This window comes from Manihot esculenta, chromosome 13 (assembly GCF_001659605.2).
Source record: "Manihot esculenta cultivar AM560-2 chromosome 13, M.esculenta_v8, whole genome shotgun sequence".
Taxonomy (NCBI): domain Eukaryota; kingdom Viridiplantae; phylum Streptophyta; class Magnoliopsida; order Malpighiales; family Euphorbiaceae; genus Manihot; species Manihot esculenta.
The window spans coordinates 36,751,257-36,769,215 of NC_035173.2; the positions used below are offsets into that span (position 1 = coordinate 36,751,257).

At 31.8% G+C, this 17,959-nt stretch overlaps 3 protein-coding genes across 8 annotated transcripts; 2 read left to right on the forward strand and 1 right to left on the reverse strand.

Moving 5' to 3' along the window:
- Nucleotides 1-1,760: 1,760 nt before the first annotated feature.
- Nucleotides 1,761-5,098, forward strand: LOC110629469 (RNA-binding protein 24-B). Of its 3 annotated transcripts, none has more exons than XM_021776454.2 (6): nucleotides 1,761-2,246; nucleotides 2,431-2,563; nucleotides 2,894-2,981; nucleotides 3,391-3,418; nucleotides 3,516-3,756; nucleotides 3,843-5,098. In XM_021776454.2, the coding sequence occupies exons 1-6, from the start codon at nucleotides 2,064-2,066 to the stop codon at nucleotides 3,941-3,943; spliced, it is 774 nt and encodes a 257-aa protein (XP_021632146.1). In that variant the 5' UTR covers nucleotides 1,761-2,063; the 3' UTR covers nucleotides 3,944-5,098. The 3 variants fall into 3 exon arrangements, with proteins under 3 accessions (XP_021632146.1, XP_021632144.1, XP_021632145.1); XM_021776452.2 differs by having other exon boundaries at nucleotides 1,762-2,246; nucleotides 2,852-2,981; XM_021776453.2 differs by having other exon boundaries at nucleotides 1,762-2,246; nucleotides 2,855-2,981.
- A 572-nt stretch (nucleotides 5,099-5,670) lies between these two features.
- LOC110629434 lies at nucleotides 5,671-9,172 on the reverse strand. Of its 3 annotated transcripts, none has more exons than XM_021776403.2 (3): nucleotides 9,049-9,172; nucleotides 6,860-7,079; nucleotides 5,671-6,287 (listed from the first exon to the last, which is right to left on the reverse strand). In XM_021776403.2, the coding sequence occupies exons 2-3, from the start codon at nucleotides 7,051-7,053 to the stop codon at nucleotides 5,816-5,818; spliced, it is 666 nt and encodes a 221-aa protein (XP_021632095.1). In that variant the 5' UTR covers nucleotides 7,054-7,079; nucleotides 9,049-9,172; the 3' UTR covers nucleotides 5,671-5,815. The 3 variants fall into 3 exon arrangements, with proteins under 3 accessions (XP_021632095.1, XP_021632096.1, XP_043805704.1); XM_021776404.2 differs by having other exon boundaries at nucleotides 6,860-7,056; nucleotides 9,049-9,171; XM_043949769.1 differs by lacking the exon at nucleotides 9,049-9,172 and adding an exon at nucleotides 8,922-9,019.
- A 2,033-nt stretch (nucleotides 9,173-11,205) lies between these two features.
- Nucleotides 11,206-17,166, forward strand: LOC110629836 (PHD finger protein At1g33420). 2 transcript variants are annotated; one of them, XM_021776991.2, is made up of 5 exons: nucleotides 11,206-11,943; nucleotides 13,062-13,188; nucleotides 14,317-14,532; nucleotides 15,288-15,902; nucleotides 16,234-17,166. In XM_021776991.2, exons 1-5 carry the CDS (start codon nucleotides 11,625-11,627, stop codon nucleotides 16,991-16,993), a joined length of 2,037 nt encoding a protein of 678 aa, XP_021632683.1. In that variant the 5' UTR covers nucleotides 11,206-11,624; the 3' UTR covers nucleotides 16,994-17,166. The 2 variants fall into 2 exon arrangements, with proteins under 2 accessions (XP_021632683.1, XP_043805556.1); XM_043949621.1 differs by lacking the exon at nucleotides 11,206-11,943 and adding an exon at nucleotides 12,815-12,839.
- The last annotated feature ends 793 nt before the right edge of the window (nucleotides 17,167-17,959 follow it).

Genomic DNA, 17,959 nt, shown 5'->3' on the forward strand with positions numbered 1-17,959 from the left:
ATTAAATAATAATAATTTTATTTTTTATTTTTAATCAATGATAATGTGAAATTTATCAAAAAAAATTTTAATCGTAAAACATTATTTTTATAACTAATAGTATAATTTTAATTTATATATTATTAATTTTTTTACAATATAATAAATTTTAAATTCAAATAAAAAATAATTTATTTAATTTAAAGTTTTTAAACATTAATAGATTTATATCTCTTATCATTTTCTTAATTAATTCTTAAAATTAATTTAACAAATAAAAAAAATTCTCCTTCATATAATATAGATAAATTATAAAATTTTTAAAAAATAGAGATGTTTAATTGAAATAATTTTTAAATTATTAATTTGTACTTTTTATTTTAATTTTTTAATATTCATTAATTAAATTTAACTTTTTATTTAATTTATACTTTAAAATATGAATTTATTATTTTAATAATCTTCTTAATATTTATCTAATATTTAAACATATTATTTTAATAATTTTTATTTTAAAATTAATTTAATAGTATTTAAATTCATTTAAATCTTTATTTTAGATTTTCTTAATAAACTCCAAAATCAATTTAAAATAATAAAATTATAATCTAATATATATCCCTATTTAAGAATTTTAATCTTATTATAATTTTATAAATCTTTTAATATTTACTTAACTAATTAAAATTAATTTAAAATATAATTATAATCCATTTTAAAAATTAAATTTTAAATAATAAAATTATCAACTACTTAAATAATTAAATTAATTGATTTGTAAATAATTTAAAAGTTTAACCCTTTCCACTTTTATATAGAGTATAAATTAATTTAGTGAATTAAAATTAAAGGATTTTGAAAAAATGTTCTCATGCGATTAAGGAAACACTGTTAACTACTAATTATCTTCCTCTGTGAAAGCAAAACAAAATCAAAGTATCCAATGCATGCATGGCCTACTTGCTATGGTGTAGGCCTGAGGTTATGGCCAATTGTGGAGCTCATAGTCTGACGACAAAGCTACTTTTTTTTTTATATTAAATAAATAAATAATGCGATGAAAAAAGATGAAAGGGGTTGGTAGTGAGCACTATCAAAGGCCAGGCCCATCCTTTTAAAGAAATTAATCAAGCGGTTGTCATATCGAGGGTTAGGATAAAAATTTATTTAGGTAATATTCGGTTTAAGTTGATAAAATTATTTAAATTAAATTAATTTAAAATTTTAATTTATTTTTTAATTATTTTAATTTAATTTAATTTTTAATTTTAAAAATTTTAATTATTTTAATTCAATTTATTTTTAATAAAAAAATAAAAAAATAAATTAAATCAATTAATAATAATAATATATTATTTTTAATAATACAGAGATAAAATCATATTAAAATTAAAATATTTTAATTAAATTTTAAAATATTAAAAATAAAATATAAATAATAAAAAATTTATTAAAAATTTAAATTAATCAAATTGAATTAGATTAATTTAATTCGATTTATTTTTATCAAAATCGATTTGAATTGATTTTTATAAATATGAGATTTCGAATGCTCACCCCAATGTGTCACTAAAAGCTATTCAAGTGTTGACTAGGTCATGTTTTTAGGGTGTTAACTTTCGGTTGAGGACATTGGCGGCTGAAGAAGTTCTTAGATCTTAATTGACTTTCTGCACCCAACTCACATTAAAATTTCTCCTATAATCCGGTTCATTGTGATTCAAAATACGAATAAATGGATGAATCTACAAATTATATATATAAATAACATGCATTGATGCCTAGGGGTGAAGAGGGCCAATAATAATACAGTGGTGGGGATTAACTACTATATACTACACGTCCCTGTAATCTCTTTGTCACCTTTTCCTTACTTTTCTTCTCTCTCTCTCTCCCTCGCTTGGCGATTCCTGACCTAGCTATTAGATAATTGCATCACCTTCTGTCTCTCTGCGTAACAAAAACTCATCTCCAATATTGTTTTGAAGATATTATTAGATCACAGGATTAAGAGAAAAGAGGAGGATCGTCTTCACTATATATACAAGAAGAACAAAAGAAGAGGGTTTTTTGAAGGAGAAGAGATGAGTTCAACTAATATGGGAAGTCAATTTGGAGATACTACTTACACCAAGGTGTTTGTTGGTGGCTTAGCATGGGAGACCCAGAAGGAGACTATGAAGAAATACTTCCAACAGTTTGGAGAGATCTTGGAAGCTGTAGTTATCATTGATAAGAATACTGGAAGATCCAAAGGATATGGATTCGTAAGTTAATTTTCATTAGTTTTTCTCCTTTCTCATTCGCATCTAAATTAGTATATATACTTATTTCTAATGAATCTTTTTATATATACACAGTTAAAGCGTATTGAACTAACTCATATATATAGATCTGATAGTAATAGGAGTTTATGAATAAGTTTATGAGAAGTATTGATTCCGTTCTTAGGTAACTTTTAAAGAAGCAGAAGCCGCCAGGAAAGCTTGTGTGGATCCTTCCCCTGTGATAGATGGAAGAAGAGCAAACTGTAACCTTGCTTCTTTGGGTGTTCAAAGATCTAGACCTTCCACCCCACAGCATGGTACTTTCATGTTGCTTTATTCTCTGTTTCTTTTTCTTTTTTCTTTTTCATCTTTTAAGAAATTTCACTGTTCATGGTCTTTGTTATTATCGAATGAAAGAAATCTTGTGAGAAAAGAAAAAATTCATCACTACAAACTCATCATATATATGTTTATATACCATATGATCGATAAGGAGAATGGATGAGAACTGTTTGTGCTTAATTAATATGCAAGTATATTTGATGGAGTTTGAATGTGAATGAAAATAAAAGCTAATACATTGGAGAAATATGTATGATCTATAGTAGGAGGCAGGAACTTCAGGGTGATGAAATCTTTCCACACAGGTGGGGTTGGGAGTCTACCTTTTCATTCAACGCCAACTCTTCCACATTATGCCATCCAACAAGGAATCCCCTACACTGCTCTATATGGGTAAGCTTTTTTCCTCCTAATTATGAATCTCCCATGTGCATTGCCAGTTCATTATATACTCTCTTTTCACCAAATATACAATTAAGCCCTAATACACCATATCTATATGCTTGATCAGTAATTCATGTGATATCTTCATGCATGTATCATGATTACTGGCTACAAGTTTGACCATTGTCACGTGCAAGCATCATGCTCACGTGAAATTCTCACATGCCCATTAGTTGCTAAACAGCTAAAAAATTCTTGTTTAGCCTCGGATGATTAAAACAGTAGAATAGATGTATCACCTAGCTAGTATTTTACCTGCAAAAAAAGATTCATCACCATGGCGTTTTCTTTTATATGCGCATGTGAGTAACATTTTGGGTGGTTGATTGTTAATCCTTCTTTAATCCATTATTTCCAGGTACGCTCCCAACTACACATGCCCCATGGTTTGTTCTGATTCCTACTCTTATCAGCTGATTTTCTCAGCTAGGCAAGCGTGTGTATGTAATGAGTAATTGCGTTTCTGGATGCTTTTGCATGCAGAGCTACTATAGTTCATTTGGAGGAACAAGCAGCCAGTATCTTGTATATGGAACAGTGGCAAATGGAACAATTGCTAATTCAAATTCAAGTTTCTACCCGTACATGCAATATGGGGTAGGGTTCGATTTCCAGTATCCTCAACACCACTTCCAGTATCCGTTTATTGCTACATCCAGTGTCCCACAGCACTATAGCCCACCAATTTCAGTGAATGCCATCCCACACTCGCAGGCAGCCGCTGGTCTGTGAATATATATACTCTAAATTCTTTCGTAGCCAATTTCCTAGTATATTCTAGTTAGGCACTAATTGCATTCAATATTGCAGGTCCAAGTGTGAGTACGGCTATTGCTGCTCCAACTGTTGCTGCCTTGGCACCCCATTATCCTTCTCAGACAAACTCTCTTCGCCCCATCAGCAGCGTTTGAGCTATACTCTTACTTAATTATTAACGCCTTGACTACTGATCTCGATCGGTTTCTCTCTTCTCTCTCAACTCCATATAAGCTAGGGACTCTTATATTCTCTCAACTCCATAATAGCTAGGGACTCCTTATTTCATCAGCCATACTTCTCGATAATATCTTCATCACGTGAAGCAATTTGTCCGAGATGGGTTAGACTAGTTAGACGATATATAGAACTAAGTTCATAGAATGGGAAACAGTACGGGACTGTAACTCACATTCATCAAAATCATCCTGTGCAGAGTCACTGGGCATGGGATGCCCATTTGAGGCTGTTTTTGCTAACATCAACAGGGCAGTTTGCTCTTACTTCTTACATATCCTCTACTCTCCTCTCCTCTTCTCTTTTGGAAAGGGAAGATATATTCTTTGCTCATAATTAATTTAATTGCATTTGTTTCTTAATCAGTTTTAGTTGTAAAGAATTCATTGGGGCTAAACCATTGGGGGGTCTAGCTCAATTTTGACAGATATGCAAGAGCCGTTGTTTTTTTCAAACCTAGAGCTCATGCATGCATGCTTTTTTGATATTCTCACTCGTAGCATGTGTTTGTGTGTGTCTTTTTCTTCCCTCCTGATTAAAGCTGAGATAACCTGAGGAGATATTTTGGTCTGATCCTTCGGTTCGTCCAGTGAACCCATAGCCGTTCTTGGTTATGGCTAGAGTTGATTTTTTCACTCCCAATTTGCTACTGCTTCCTTCTCCATTCATCAAGTCTCTCTCTCTCTCTCTCTCATGGATATATTTCTAGTGAGAGACACATATTTCATACTTGTCAAGTTTGGATTTCTATATTTATTTCCTTCTGTCACACAAGACTCTGTTCTTAGAAAAGAAAAGACATGCATATGTAATCGTTTGTGATTCTGAAGTTTGGTTTGTAATAAGTGGCCCTGTTTTGCCACCAGTTTTGTATCTCAAATTTAGCGTGTCAAAAAGTCTTAAATTAAAGGACAACTCCTTTGTGGAGAAAGAGAGTTGTTTCGTGGGATTTAATTAGGAAGAGGGAAGACTACCCCTCCTTGTGTAGTCTAAGCCTAATGGAACTTGATAACTTGAAAAAAGACATTGTATTGTAATCACATCTAGTTCACAAGTGTTTTTTCAGAGTCTAATCTTTGATAAACTTTGTGCGTCCTCTCTCATTATGTCACGAAATTCACTTGGCCGTTTTACCAATGTAATTAACCTCTGTTTGACCATTAATTAACAATGAGAAGCATCAGTAAATAAGATTACCATGATTACAAACCAATTTTCACCGCATGTTGTTTCAGGCAAGACAGAGAAAATGCGACTAAGAATTTTAATTCAAATCTGTTGATATTATCTCTCGAATTTAAAACTCGGTCATAATATGAACTAAAAAGTAGAAAATGTTAGTAATATTATAGTCTAGGACACGAAACATTTTAGGAAGATATTGCTTCGAACCAAATGCCAAGCAAGTGTCAAACTGTTAGATTCTTCTTGGAAGATACTGCATCAGTTATTTTTATTCTTCTGAAATTTCCTACAAGATATTAATGAAGTGGCAAAAACAGAGCATTTTTACTGATTATGGCATCCAAGAAAAGGTATGATAATGTTATCTGATCTCCCAGAACAAACTCAACATTTAAAGACATATAACTCTCTTTAAGGCAAATCCTGAAAACATAGAAGGATGTAGCAAACGAAATGCATCTAAAACAAATGCCCCAACAGGCAACTTGCTTCACAAAGATATTTACATATTAACATATTGAGCTTCATCGCTGCTTCAAAATGCTTACATACAAATTATGTTTAAAATTTAAAAATAAAAAAGAAAAAAGAAAAACATTTGACTTTCACAAGAAGATAGTGAATATATCCATTTCAAAGTAAAAAGGATTACTGCAGTTCATAATGTCATCAAATTCATATTTAAATGAATCCAAGAATAGTCCGAGAGAAAGCCCAGCCTTCCAGTAGTTAAACATGGTTATAAGGCTCCTAATATTGTTGAACATGCGAAAAGAAGCTCTGTACATAAGGGCTCCAATGCCTTCCACTATTGCCACAGCCAAGGCGGCAGATAGAATATCCCAATCACCTGTCTGACCAATAACAGTGGCAAAGGCAGTAGCACAATAAAATCCCACCAAAAAAAAGAGTAACTTTACTGGGAGATTTTTCCTTATATCTTCAATCCTTGCAACTATCTTGGTCTGCAAAGTTTGGATGGCCCTAACCAATCGTGTTCCACCACTAGTGCTATTTGATGTAGAAGGATCCAATCCACCGCTACCTACACTACTCCTAATCTGCCACTCTCTCTTCCTGTGCAATTCAGACAAAAAATCAAAATAATATTAAGCAATAATGTTAACAATACAGTCCGAGTAACCTTTTATTACTCTTAGCTCATTCCATTAAAGAATGAACACATAGAGATCTCAAAGTACTATTTGCTTTGCTGAAAATAAGAGAAAATAAACATCCGCTTGCATATTCTAAGGTTTACTTGAAACAATGAGTTCAGTCTATAACACATACATCTTAATTTGACTATTTGAGGGTAAACTTTACCAAGTATTGGCCTAATGGCCATTGTGCATGTCTAAGTGTGTACATGAACTCACATGGGGCAGGCAATTAAGGATTTATACAAGGATGTTGAGAACCGACTCATTAGGTTAAAGAAAAAGAAATATCACAAATTTACTACAGGACCAAACAAACCATGTTCAAATTTACATTCCACAAATTTCAATTTATCTTCCACTTCAAAATGTCCAACCCCATTCATTATAACATTCTCAGGCTAAGGATCTACTTGCATGTTCCTAATATCCTTGCAGAACAAACAACCAAATGCATCAACATTATAGAGAATTGCTCAGGTCACTTGCCTGAAATTTCTGTCGCAATATGGTTCAGCAAAATAGAGATAAGAACATTGAGAATAGAGTTTCTGGTCAAAGGAAAGAGCAGCCTTATGAAAGCATGCTATGCATCTTACAACTACATCTCCAGATCCACCACACTCTTTATAAGGAAGCCTAGCAATTCTTGGATGATTAGGAAATGTCGTTATGGTTGCCATTAGCTGCAGCCAAAGGAAGTTAAAACCTGCAGGTTATAATAAAAATTTTATGCAACTATAAATATTACAAAAAGAGGAAAAAATATTCTGATCTGTTTCCCAAAACTTTACTTTGGCTATCCCTTTTGCTTTTTCTGGTCTCAACTCTTTACTAAAAATGAGCATAATGGAAAATTGAAACTTTTATCATGCAGCATACTTGGATTACAGTTTATCACTGGGAAAGAGCAAATATAACAGAAATAGATTTTATTCTTTTTATTCAAAAGTAAAGAAGATTTAAAATACGTACACAATAACTTGTCACTAAAAACCAACGTTGATAATGTAAAGTTTAATTTCATTGTCTACTCACCAGATAAATAAGGATTTTGAACTAGTATGCAAAATAATTTGATAATGGTTTGGCCACACTAAACAAGAATTCGATCAGGACACAATACGTCACTGTCCAAAAGCAACAACATTAGAGAAACCATGGAGGCCCTCACAAACAAATACATAAAGGACCTCCAACTCCTAAAACTGGTAACTGAATATATCTCCAGTTACTTGTCCTCAAAACCAGACTTCTAAATTTACCATCAGAGCTGGCAATCAGAAAAGCTCCAATGCCTCTCTAACTGTATCCTACCTTGCAGGATCGCCAGATCAACCTCCCAGAGCTCAGCCCTTATCAGTAATGCAAAAATTTAATTTCAACACCAACTCGCAAGATAAGGATTCCAAGCTAGTTCACAAAGGAACTTTAAAATGCCAGTCAAATATACTTTGGTTGTCTGCAGGGGGCAGAAATAACAGTGAGTAATGACCGGAAAAAGATAAGCATCAATCTGGGTTCCCTAGGCCTTAAAGCTCTAGCTCTTTTTCTCTTCATTTGATAAGTAGGCTATTGTTCTCGATTACTGAATATATTATCTTAAGAAACTGGGACTGCTGCCTTACCTTCCTTCTCCCCTGGAGTCGCATTGGTAAGGGAAGAACCTGCATTTCGAGTGCTAGGGCTCCTTCCTTTCTTTGATTGATTCTTCTTACTTCTGGAACAAAAACTTCACGGAAAGGAAAAGTAAACCTCTGTCAACACCCAATCGACCTCCTTCTTTCAGTTGCAGCCTGTTGCTCTGTCTTTTGGATTCATCTACGAGCAGAATATGGATTGCCAGTAGCGAAGGAAGGGTAGCCCAATTTTGTTTTGAGACGAATGAATGCCGAAGACCCTAAAAATGACCTCTTACAAACCATTTCTTCCTAAAAATAGGGATCTCCTCTAGTCTTACTAGTCTTTCTAATTCAAAATTTTTGCATCTTCATCACCACTGCCAAATGCTAAATTTCATCCCTCACCTAAATAGTGGAACTTTCAGCTCCAATTTGTTGTGTGAACTTGGAAGTGAATATCCAAACACTATCATTCTAAGTATATGATGCAGTTGCTTTAGTGTAAATCTGATTAGAACATCCAAACCCCTGGTTCTCGCTAAATACAAAAGAATATCCAAAATTTCCGCTTTATTGCTATTGATGATTCAAGAACATCATATGCTGATTTAGAAAAATTACATCAGCATCAACGGCACAATATTTGAGTGGATGCAATACCATATCATTCATACAAATGAGCAAGGAGACGATTACTAACAGGATTGCTCTCATAATGGGCACCTCGTTCATCTCGATGCCCAGAGAACAAGAACAATAATTCCCAGCAATAAATACTAAATTTACAACCATAAGAATAAATTCTTCAAACCCAAATTCTAATAAACTAAAAATTGTACAGAACTACTTAAAAGAGTTCACATTGTGTGTTATTGAAATTAAATAACAGGAAACAAAAAATAGATGCTTTTGGTGCGAGTAACTTGCACCTAAAATCAATTCAGCTCAATATTGAGCTAAATAGAATTCCGCAAAAAACCGAAGAATTTGCTAAACTGCTATCAGATACAGAAAATCAGAGAAAGAGCAAAGAAGAGGAGAGTAGATTTACTTCACCTCAGTGGACGATCTTTTGGCTCATGAGTCATAAGAGCCCCGCGATTGAAACCAGGTTATTTTTATCTCCTCTGCATCTTTCTTTTTCCTTTTCTTTTGTCATTTTTTTTTATCCATTTTTAACTAAGAGCCCACTTGGTTTAATTTACAAGTCAATTAAATTAAAAATAATATTGTTAATTTATTTTCAGAACTAAAAAAATAGTTAAAATAAATAAAAAATAACTCTTTATAAGAATATTATTATAGATTTTATTTAGTTTAAATGAATTATTTTTTAAAAAATTCATTTCTCATAAATTTTTAATTTATTTAATTTAATTTTAAATCAAAGACTTTTTACTGCCGTTGTGTACAAAGAGTAAAGAGTCATGGTATAACAAAATGAAAGATAGTCGAGGAAAAGGAAAAATGGGACCCATTGTTGTCTAATGGATAACCTCTCAATCAAATTTGCTTTGGTTTTTCTTTTAATTATTATTTATTTATTTATCAATTTGAGTCAACAACGAACTGCTGCCAACACAGTCAACCTTTTATTGATAAAAGCTAGATACTAAAAATTACTAATTTCAAAACATCACGAGGATTAGTTAAAATTACAAATTAATCCATAATATTTGGAAAATCTCTCCAAAAACTTCAATTTGGGTGTCATTAAATTTCCTATATTTTAATATCACCAATTTTCTTGTGATAACTTATCTATTATTTAATGTATAAATATTTTGTATATAAAATGTGATTAACAATCAACTAAGATGTGAATATATTGAATTATTAGCATATATAAATAAAAAATAAAAAGAATTATATATAATATCAATGTATATAGAAAAAAAATAAAATCAATAAAAATTAAAATTCACTAGACGTATCAATTTTTTTTTTTATAAAAAGTCTAAAATCAAATTATAAAATTTTAAGCTAATTATAATTTTAAATAAACAGAAAAAAATAAATGAAAATTTAATGTTTAAGTTGACTATAACTTTTAAATGAAAATTATTATGAATATTTTAATAAAAGTTTAAAAAAATAAATTAAATTCACGATTTTAGAAAATTTTTTATCATACAGACATTTATATAAGTTTATGGATATAAATAAAAATTAATGTGTATATTGATCATAGCATATCACTGAAATTTTATTAATGATCAAAGTAAAGTTTAAGAAAACTTATATATACATTTAAACCACATTACTAATATAAATATAAACGGATAGTATATCTGAAAAATTAAACTATTTGAATTTAAACTCGATTTATATTAAAATATTTATTTAAAATTTAATTAAAAATTAATATAAATTATTTAAATTTATTTTAAATTTGATTATTATTATTAGATAAAAATTAAACAGTTAATTTTATATATTTTAATTAAAAATTTATAAAAAAAATATTTTTCATTAATAATTTTCAAAATTTAATATTTTTAAAAATATTTAAGTTTTAATTTTTAAATAAAAATATATAAAATATTTTATAAATATTATTATAAACTATATATTTTTATATTAAATTAATTATTTATATAAATAAATTTTAAGTGTCTATAAATAAAATTTAAATTTATCACGAATATTATCTTTTAAATCTGATTATAAATATTTAAATTAATTCTATTAGAATTTAATTAGATTGGATATTCAAAAATATCCAAATTCATTATTAATAATTGTGTTAAAATAAAATAAAAACATTATTATTTAATTTTTATATTATAAAAAAATTCATATCATCTTTTTCAAAAATACATTCTAACAATTTTAATATTTTAAAAAATATATTAATTAATTATTTATTAATTTAAATTATTAAATATTCTCAAATTAATTAATAAGTTTTTTATAAATTTAAAAAATTAATTAATATATTTTTAAATTATATAAATTAAATAATAAAATATTTAATAATTAAAATTAATAAATAAATTTTTTTAAAAAATATAAATGTATTATATATTTTGAAATTAAAAAATTAATTAATTAATTTTTCTAAAATTAATCCGTCTTGATGCAGTGGTATTTGTGTAACTATCTGCTTGTTTGGTGGGGCATTGACGTAATTCGCATAAGATTAGTAAGTTGTAAACTTGCTTAGCGGCCAGGATTTCGATTTCCATAAGACTGACTATAAACACGTCCTAGCTTTCTCCCCTACCCAACACACCTTTTTTTTTTTCCCTTCCGTGCTCTACTCTCCTAAACCGACTTTGCTTTTGTTGCGATTCCCAAAAAAATATTCAACTAAAAAATTATAATCAAAATCTAAAAATAAAAATAATAACAGATGGTTATGATGATGTTTGATGAAATCTCAATCCCTGTTTCCAAACACTAACAGAAAACCCTAAAAAACCGAACGTTCTCTTTTCCCTCCTCTTCTTTTACTCTCTCCCTTTCCTTCTTCCCAACTCTTAAATCCACCCATTATCTCTCTTCCCCTGCACTTTCCTCCGTCAGATCCGCCAGATCTGCTACCTTCTGAGCTGCTCCGCACAAATCCAGACGTTTGCACTTCCAGATCTAGCTCACGCGCCACCAACCTGAATCCACGCGCCGCTGATATGGTTGTCAACGGAAGACCTTTGAAGAGAATGAAGAGGAGAGTCACTGCCGATCTCTGTGATTTTCTTACCTTCCCTTCCGGCTTTGAACCTCCACGGGGGCCCTTCAGGACCAACATCAAGGCTTTTTTGATGGAGCATGCACTTGTCCCTCCGCCATCTTCGCTCTTTCCTCATCTAATGACGTGGCAGATCTCCTTTCGAGTCGGTGATCTGAAGGAAGGCCTTGATTCGGCCCCCGCGGTTGTCTGTTTGGATATCGTTGAGGAGGATGTCGCTAAATCCAGATCTGTGTATTGCGACCAGTGCCGAGTCGTCGGTGAGTTCCGAGTCAGTTGACATCGAGTCATTGCAACTTTTTTCATTCCGGTTTTCCGCCGGTTACCAGTCTCTAGGCGGGAAATCCAACGCTTATGTCCTTTTTTTTATAATTCCTTTCTCAAAAATAAAATTAAATTATCGCGAATAAACGAATTGTTTATATCATGAGATGGACCTGGCGTCATAAATGAACAGTTTGTTGTTTGATGGTTTTTTTTTTTATTGTTTCTTATTTAAAAGCTGAAGCTTGGAAACACCCAAAGATGTTGGTAGGAAGGCGAAGAATGAGACGGCAAAATAAACAAAAAGAGAGGGTAAACTAGGACGAGAAATGTATCGTGAGAAAACGGGGACAAATTGACATACGGGAACTTGTAGCCTTGTAGGCGTGGGCAATGTGGGGCCTAGCTGATAATGACATATAATTTATGGCAGGCTACACGCGGCAGTCGCTCTGCCGTTATTTGTTTATTATTTATTTTGATGGCAACCCCTATCATCCTTGTCCTTTTGCGGTGGCATATTTGTAAATTCGATCGAGATGCGTCGTCCTTATCTTGTGGGAAAGGGGCTTTCATGATGTTTGGTTTTGCTTTGCTGTCGTGAGTTTCTTTTTAGTATTATTTAGCCAATGCACTTTTGACAAGTCACCTATACTTTTTTTTTTAAATTTATTTTAAACTCTATAATTAGTGGATAGTCTTTCTGTAATAAAATAATTGCTGTTCTTTTCTTGAAGGTGTTAATGTATTATTTTTATATATTAGCTCTGCGGTGTTGCACAGCGTTTTAGTTGAGCCTCTTCATGGGTTGGAGTCAGTAAAGGTGGCCCATTGGTACCAATATTCACTTTCACTAACAAAACATACACATAACAGTTGTTTATGTTGGTCAGTTGAGTTAATCTTATCTATCTATATCTATCTATCTATCTATCTATATATATATATACTCGTGCATGTATTGCCACCGGAAATGTGCGAAATCAATGAACTTTTTGTTATATGTACCATGATTTCTTTTTATATATATACTCGTGCATGTATTCCCGTTCCTTTTCTTAATTCTTGATTATTCTCTTTCTTAATCTTATAGTTTTTTTATGTTAATTTATAGGATGGAGTGGGCATCCAGTATGCTGTAAGCGTTACCATTTTATCATTAAGGCCGATGGTAGTTCCATTGGTGGTTATCATAAACCATGTACTTGCTGTGGAGATATCTTGCATATCTCAGAATTGAGGTCAGACTGGTTACATATCCCTTTCAGAGCCCATCTGTTTTTGTTTTTCTTCTTTATTTTCACAGTGATAATTTGCTTGGAGCTAGAGTGCTGTTCCTTTATTTTATCGTTTAATTGTGACTGCATTTAGACTATGGGCACTAATGTAATGTGTTTGGACTACGGTCAGAGCGCGGTTACAATGCAATATAAGTTTATGACTTGCCAAACCCTGTTGTTTCCTTATGATCCTTCTATGTAATGTAATGCATGCTTATCTGGAGGGGTTGTTCTTGGAGTTACACATGCTCATTTTGTATGATCTAAGACTAGACAAATGTATACTTACACCTCTATACTATTTCATATCAATCCATTAAACACTTGATTGTAATCTATTGAACACGTAAACTTGTAGAAATTGCAACAATTAAACATAAATTAACCATATTATTGATGATTTATTAAAAACAAAGTAAAAGAATAGTTCGAATTGAGATTTTGCTAATTGAAATCTAAATTTTCATAAAATAATAAAACTATACTCATCTTTGTCAATTTATAAAAAAATTAGAACACAGTTAGCAAATTAGAATATAATTAGTAACATATGTGATCAATCTTTACATTTTCCAATAAATTATGATAATATGATTGATAATTTCTATAATATGGTTGATAATACGATTAATCTGTGTTTTACTTTAATAATTTTCAATAAGTTCCAGGTGTTTAATAGGTTACAATTTTAGTTTAGGTGTTTAATATTTTAATTGTAACTATAAGAGTGTAAGTTTATATTCAACCATCTAAAAATATATGTCCTGATTGTTTATTACATTAGTTATGTTTATCTTCACTTTTTCTACCGATTTTAATTCAATATTAGAAAATTATGATCAAAGATGCTGATTATTATTGAAGACTATAATGAGCAAGTAGCACTGGATTATGGTTTTGTTGGATGTTGTTGAATGATATCTTTGTTGCAGCTTTTTGCGTCTTTATTCTTTAGTTCTACTTCATTTAGCTTGTTCATGCAAGGAATAATACTAATGTCTTGCATGTTTGTTACCTCTTACTGATTTAATGTTTTTGTTTTTACTATCTAAATGGTATTTGATGCATCCTGTGAACTGTGCAATTCAGATGTAAGACATGCAACCATGTGACCACTACGGATGATGTTGAAGATTGGATATATCATCAGTTAGAAGACACCACTCATCTTTTACATGGGGTTGTCCATGCAAATGGTTATGGTCATCTTCTTAGGGTCAATGGCAGAGAGGGGGGCTCCAAGATCCTTTCTGGATGTCATATCATGGACTTTTGGGATCGTTTGTGTAAGACTCTTGGAGTCAGGTTCGTGTGCTTGATTGCAGTTTGAGTTCTTTACATGTCTGAAATTGTTCAATTTCATTCTCACTGCTTTACAAGTTTATCTTGTTCTGGATGTTTTCTGCATAAAATATTTTCCTCAAGTCTGCTAATAGATCTTCAATTCGTTGGTGTGGTTCTTCGAGTATAATTAGTTAACATTTCATGGTAGAGATTGAGTGTTTGAATGTGAAGATAAAGATTATAGATTAACCTCAAAGTACGTAATGTGCATAGAATAGTTGAAGATCTATTTATGATTAGTATGAAACATAGGAAAAACTTGCCTAGAATTGTGTCTACATGGATGCAAGGCATAAAATTATAGTTGGTTACACATAAAAATCATTAAACTCCATGTATTTGTACTTTTCGGTCCATGTAGAGTAAACCCAGTCTAGGTAAGAATTTCCCATTGAATATATGTATCATGATGCTTTCATTATGGATTATTGAACATGCATTTTTTGTCAGATTGTCTTTGTGATATTTTTGACAAAAATTGGTCAACATTATTACTTTTTGTCAGATTGTTCTCTTGACATCAAAGGCTTTGAAAAGCTAAAATTATTTTTGCAGATCAAATTTCATTTAAAATTTTATATTCTTAATCTTTGTTATTTATCCTTTTGGATATTGGTAACCTATACATTAGTATGAATCGCATTTGTATCATATCTTTCATCCAATTCTTTCTGCTAGTTAAACCCATCTCTATTTTCTTTTATATACATGAACAGAAAGGTCAGTGTAATGGATGTGTCGAAGAAATATGGATTAGAGTACAGGCTTCTTCATGCTATAACCAAAGGCCGTCCGTGGTATGGTGACTGGGGTTATGAATTCGGTGCTGGTAGTTTTGCTTTGACTGTTGATGCTTATAAGTCAGCTGTTGAAACTCTCTCCAGCATACCCTTGTCCATATTTCTTTCTCAAGGGCGCAAGCCACGGACACGCTTGCAGGATGTAATCTCTTTTTATCAATCTTTGTCAGACCATGAGCTTGTAAATACAAGGGATCTCTTCTGTTATTTGATAAGTTTGATCCAAAATGCTCACAAGTCTCCACCAAGCGTTGAGGATTCTACCTGCAAGAAGCGTCGTTCTTGCACAGAGATTATTCCGTCGTGGAGTAAGACTGATGTTGAACGTGTTGAAGAAGCCATGCTCAGAGTTCTCCGGGCTGTGTCTGGGTCAACCTGGGTAAGTTGGCGTACTTTGAGAGGTGCTGTTTGCAAAGTGGCTCCTCCAGAGCTCCTTGATCTCTGCCTTAAGGAACTTGGGGGCAAACCAGCGGCTGATGGAATGGTTGTTGGTACCCGATGCAATCCTGATTCAGGCGCTTTTGAATATAGGTTAGCAACTAGTTTATGTCATCGATGTCAATATTATTAGTGTACATAGTGAATTCAGGGCCGAGTATTGGGGAAATATTTTAATTTTTTAGTTTGTTTGGTTTTTATACGTGATTCTACTTGATGATGCAACTTTGAGAAAAAAATTCTTAGAAAGCAGTCCCAAATGTTTGGATCAAATATTAGGTTGAATTCTGGTGCTAGTAGGGTAGTGTAGTTGGGATTATGGTCTATTGGCCTTGTTCCTTTTTTTTTTTTAATTTCAAATTTTATGCATTATAATTTTTCCAGTCAGTTAATTTCTACATCTTAATATTTCAATTCGTTGCAGGCTCGAGCCCGGAAATCCTCCTCCTTCAAATGGTGTCAATATTGGCATTGGTTCTTCTATAATTACCTGTCCATCTGAAGAAAACCTCATGCAAGACCTGAGATTTCTTTATGAATGCTTGCTACACCCTAGGACCATGGTGAGTTATGGAACTGAAGCAACTAGGGATCTTGCTATTGGTTCAGCTGAAAAGCTTCTTGACTGCAAACAGTTTGTGAAAGAGTACATGGCTGAGAAAGTGTCATCAGCTACTAGCCCACCTGTTATATGCCTCTCGTGTGATGTGGAAATAATAGATCAGACAGAAGAAAATGCTCCAAATCACCCGCCAGAACTAATTATCTTGCCCCCAAATGCTACTGTTTCTGACCTCAAGCTTGAAGCGTCAAGGGCATTTCAAGAAGTTTACTTGATGTTTAAAAAATTTCATGCTGAAGAGCTTCTTGGCTATAGTGGTGTTGATGATTCCACCCAGGTCAAACTCTTGCTAGGGTCAACTGAATTTGTTAGACTACGGGGAAGATGCCTCGGGAAAAATGGTCTCTGCAAATTTAGAATGGAGAGAGGAATTGAGAGATGGACTGTTGACTGCAGTTGTGGTGCCAAGGATGACGACGGAGAGAGAATGTTGGCTTGTGATGTTTGTGGAGTGTGGCAGCACACTAGGTGTTCTGGTATTCCCGACTCTGAGTCGGTGCCTGCTAAGTTCGTTTGCCATCGATGTAGAGTCTCCAGCCAAGTCACCAACTCTAGTGGGTAGTGGAAGGATGAAACACACTACTACTTCTGTTGGTAGCAATGGCTTCTGGTTTGGAAAGATCGTATCAACTTTGTTTGATGTCTTTTTAGAGTTTTCCGCCAAAGTGCATTTGTACATAAAGAAACAAGCCTAGAAAGTGCATCAATGCAGTTGGTCCCTCTTTCCAATTTTCATATTCTTTACATTTTACTTCATGTGCGTAATGATAAAGTTAAAAATTTACAAGAAGTATGCAAGTGTCATTCTTAAGAAACACGTTTTTCCTACAATAAGCTTGTAATGTCAATTAACTAAACTAAGGGCTGGTTGCGAGCAATTTGGAGATTGGTTGAATAAAAGTTTAGATTGACTTGGAAATAAAAAGAGATTTAAATCGAGTTATTCGGCTTGTTAAAGTTTCCGAGTGGATTTTTTCATTTCAAATCTTCACGAGTCTACTCGTACGTAAATTTGCGAGATGGTTTAGTTTAATTAAAACTATTTTATTTCAAGCTTATTAAATTTTAAAAAATAGAAATTACATATTAAAATTCATTACAAACATATTAAATATTTGAAATTGAAGATTTGAATATAGTTATAGCGTAGATTATTAATAAATTGTATATTTTAAATTGTACCATTTCACTTTTTGAAGAGCAATTTAAAATTTATTGAATAATGTTATTTTATAAATCATTTTAAATTCACATGTATGTTCTCTCTTCATAAGTCTTGTCTATATTCATCACTTTAATCACAAATAAATAAAACGTATAATTTTATTAAATTTAAATATAATATTTCAAACTTGTGTTTAAAATTGTAAATAGAGTAAATAAATTGAATTTTTTAAAATTTAATTTTAAATAAAAATTGAATTTGACTTAATTTTGAAAATAAATTGAGCTTGAGTCGATAAAATTTTAATGTGATTTAATTTTAAAAATATGTTTCAATTCATTTACACTCTAAATGATATTGTCT

Bases quoted from the DNA above. Each gene is read 5' to 3' on its own strand.
- LOC110629469 (XM_021776452.2), top strand. From the start codon at position 2,064: ATGAGTTCAACTAATATGGGAAGTCAATTTGGAGATACTACTTACACC. The intron at 2,564-2,851 runs GTACTTTCATGT...TATGATCTATAG, and splicing joins ACCTTCCACCCCACAGCATG to TAGGAGGCAGGAACTTCAGG. The intron at 3,419-3,515 runs GTTTGTTCTGAT...TTTTGCATGCAG, and splicing joins CCAACTACACATGCCCCATG to AGCTACTATAGTTCATTTGG.
- LOC110629434 (XM_021776403.2), bottom strand. From the start codon at position 7,053: ATGGCAACCATAACGACATTTCCTAATCATCCAAGAATTGCTAGGCTT. The intron at 6,288-6,859 runs GCAAGTGACCTG...TGAATTGCACAG, and splicing joins TATTGCGACAGAAATTTCAG to GAAGAGAGAGTGGCAGATTA.
- LOC110629836 (XM_021776991.2), top strand. From the start codon at position 11,625: ATGGTTGTCAACGGAAGACCTTTGAAGAGAATGAAGAGGAGAGTCACT. The intron at 14,533-15,287 runs GTTCGTGTGCTT...ATACATGAACAG, and splicing joins TGTAAGACTCTTGGAGTCAG to AAAGGTCAGTGTAATGGATG. The intron at 15,903-16,233 runs GTTAGCAACTAG...AATTCGTTGCAG, and splicing joins TCAGGCGCTTTTGAATATAG to GCTCGAGCCCGGAAATCCTC.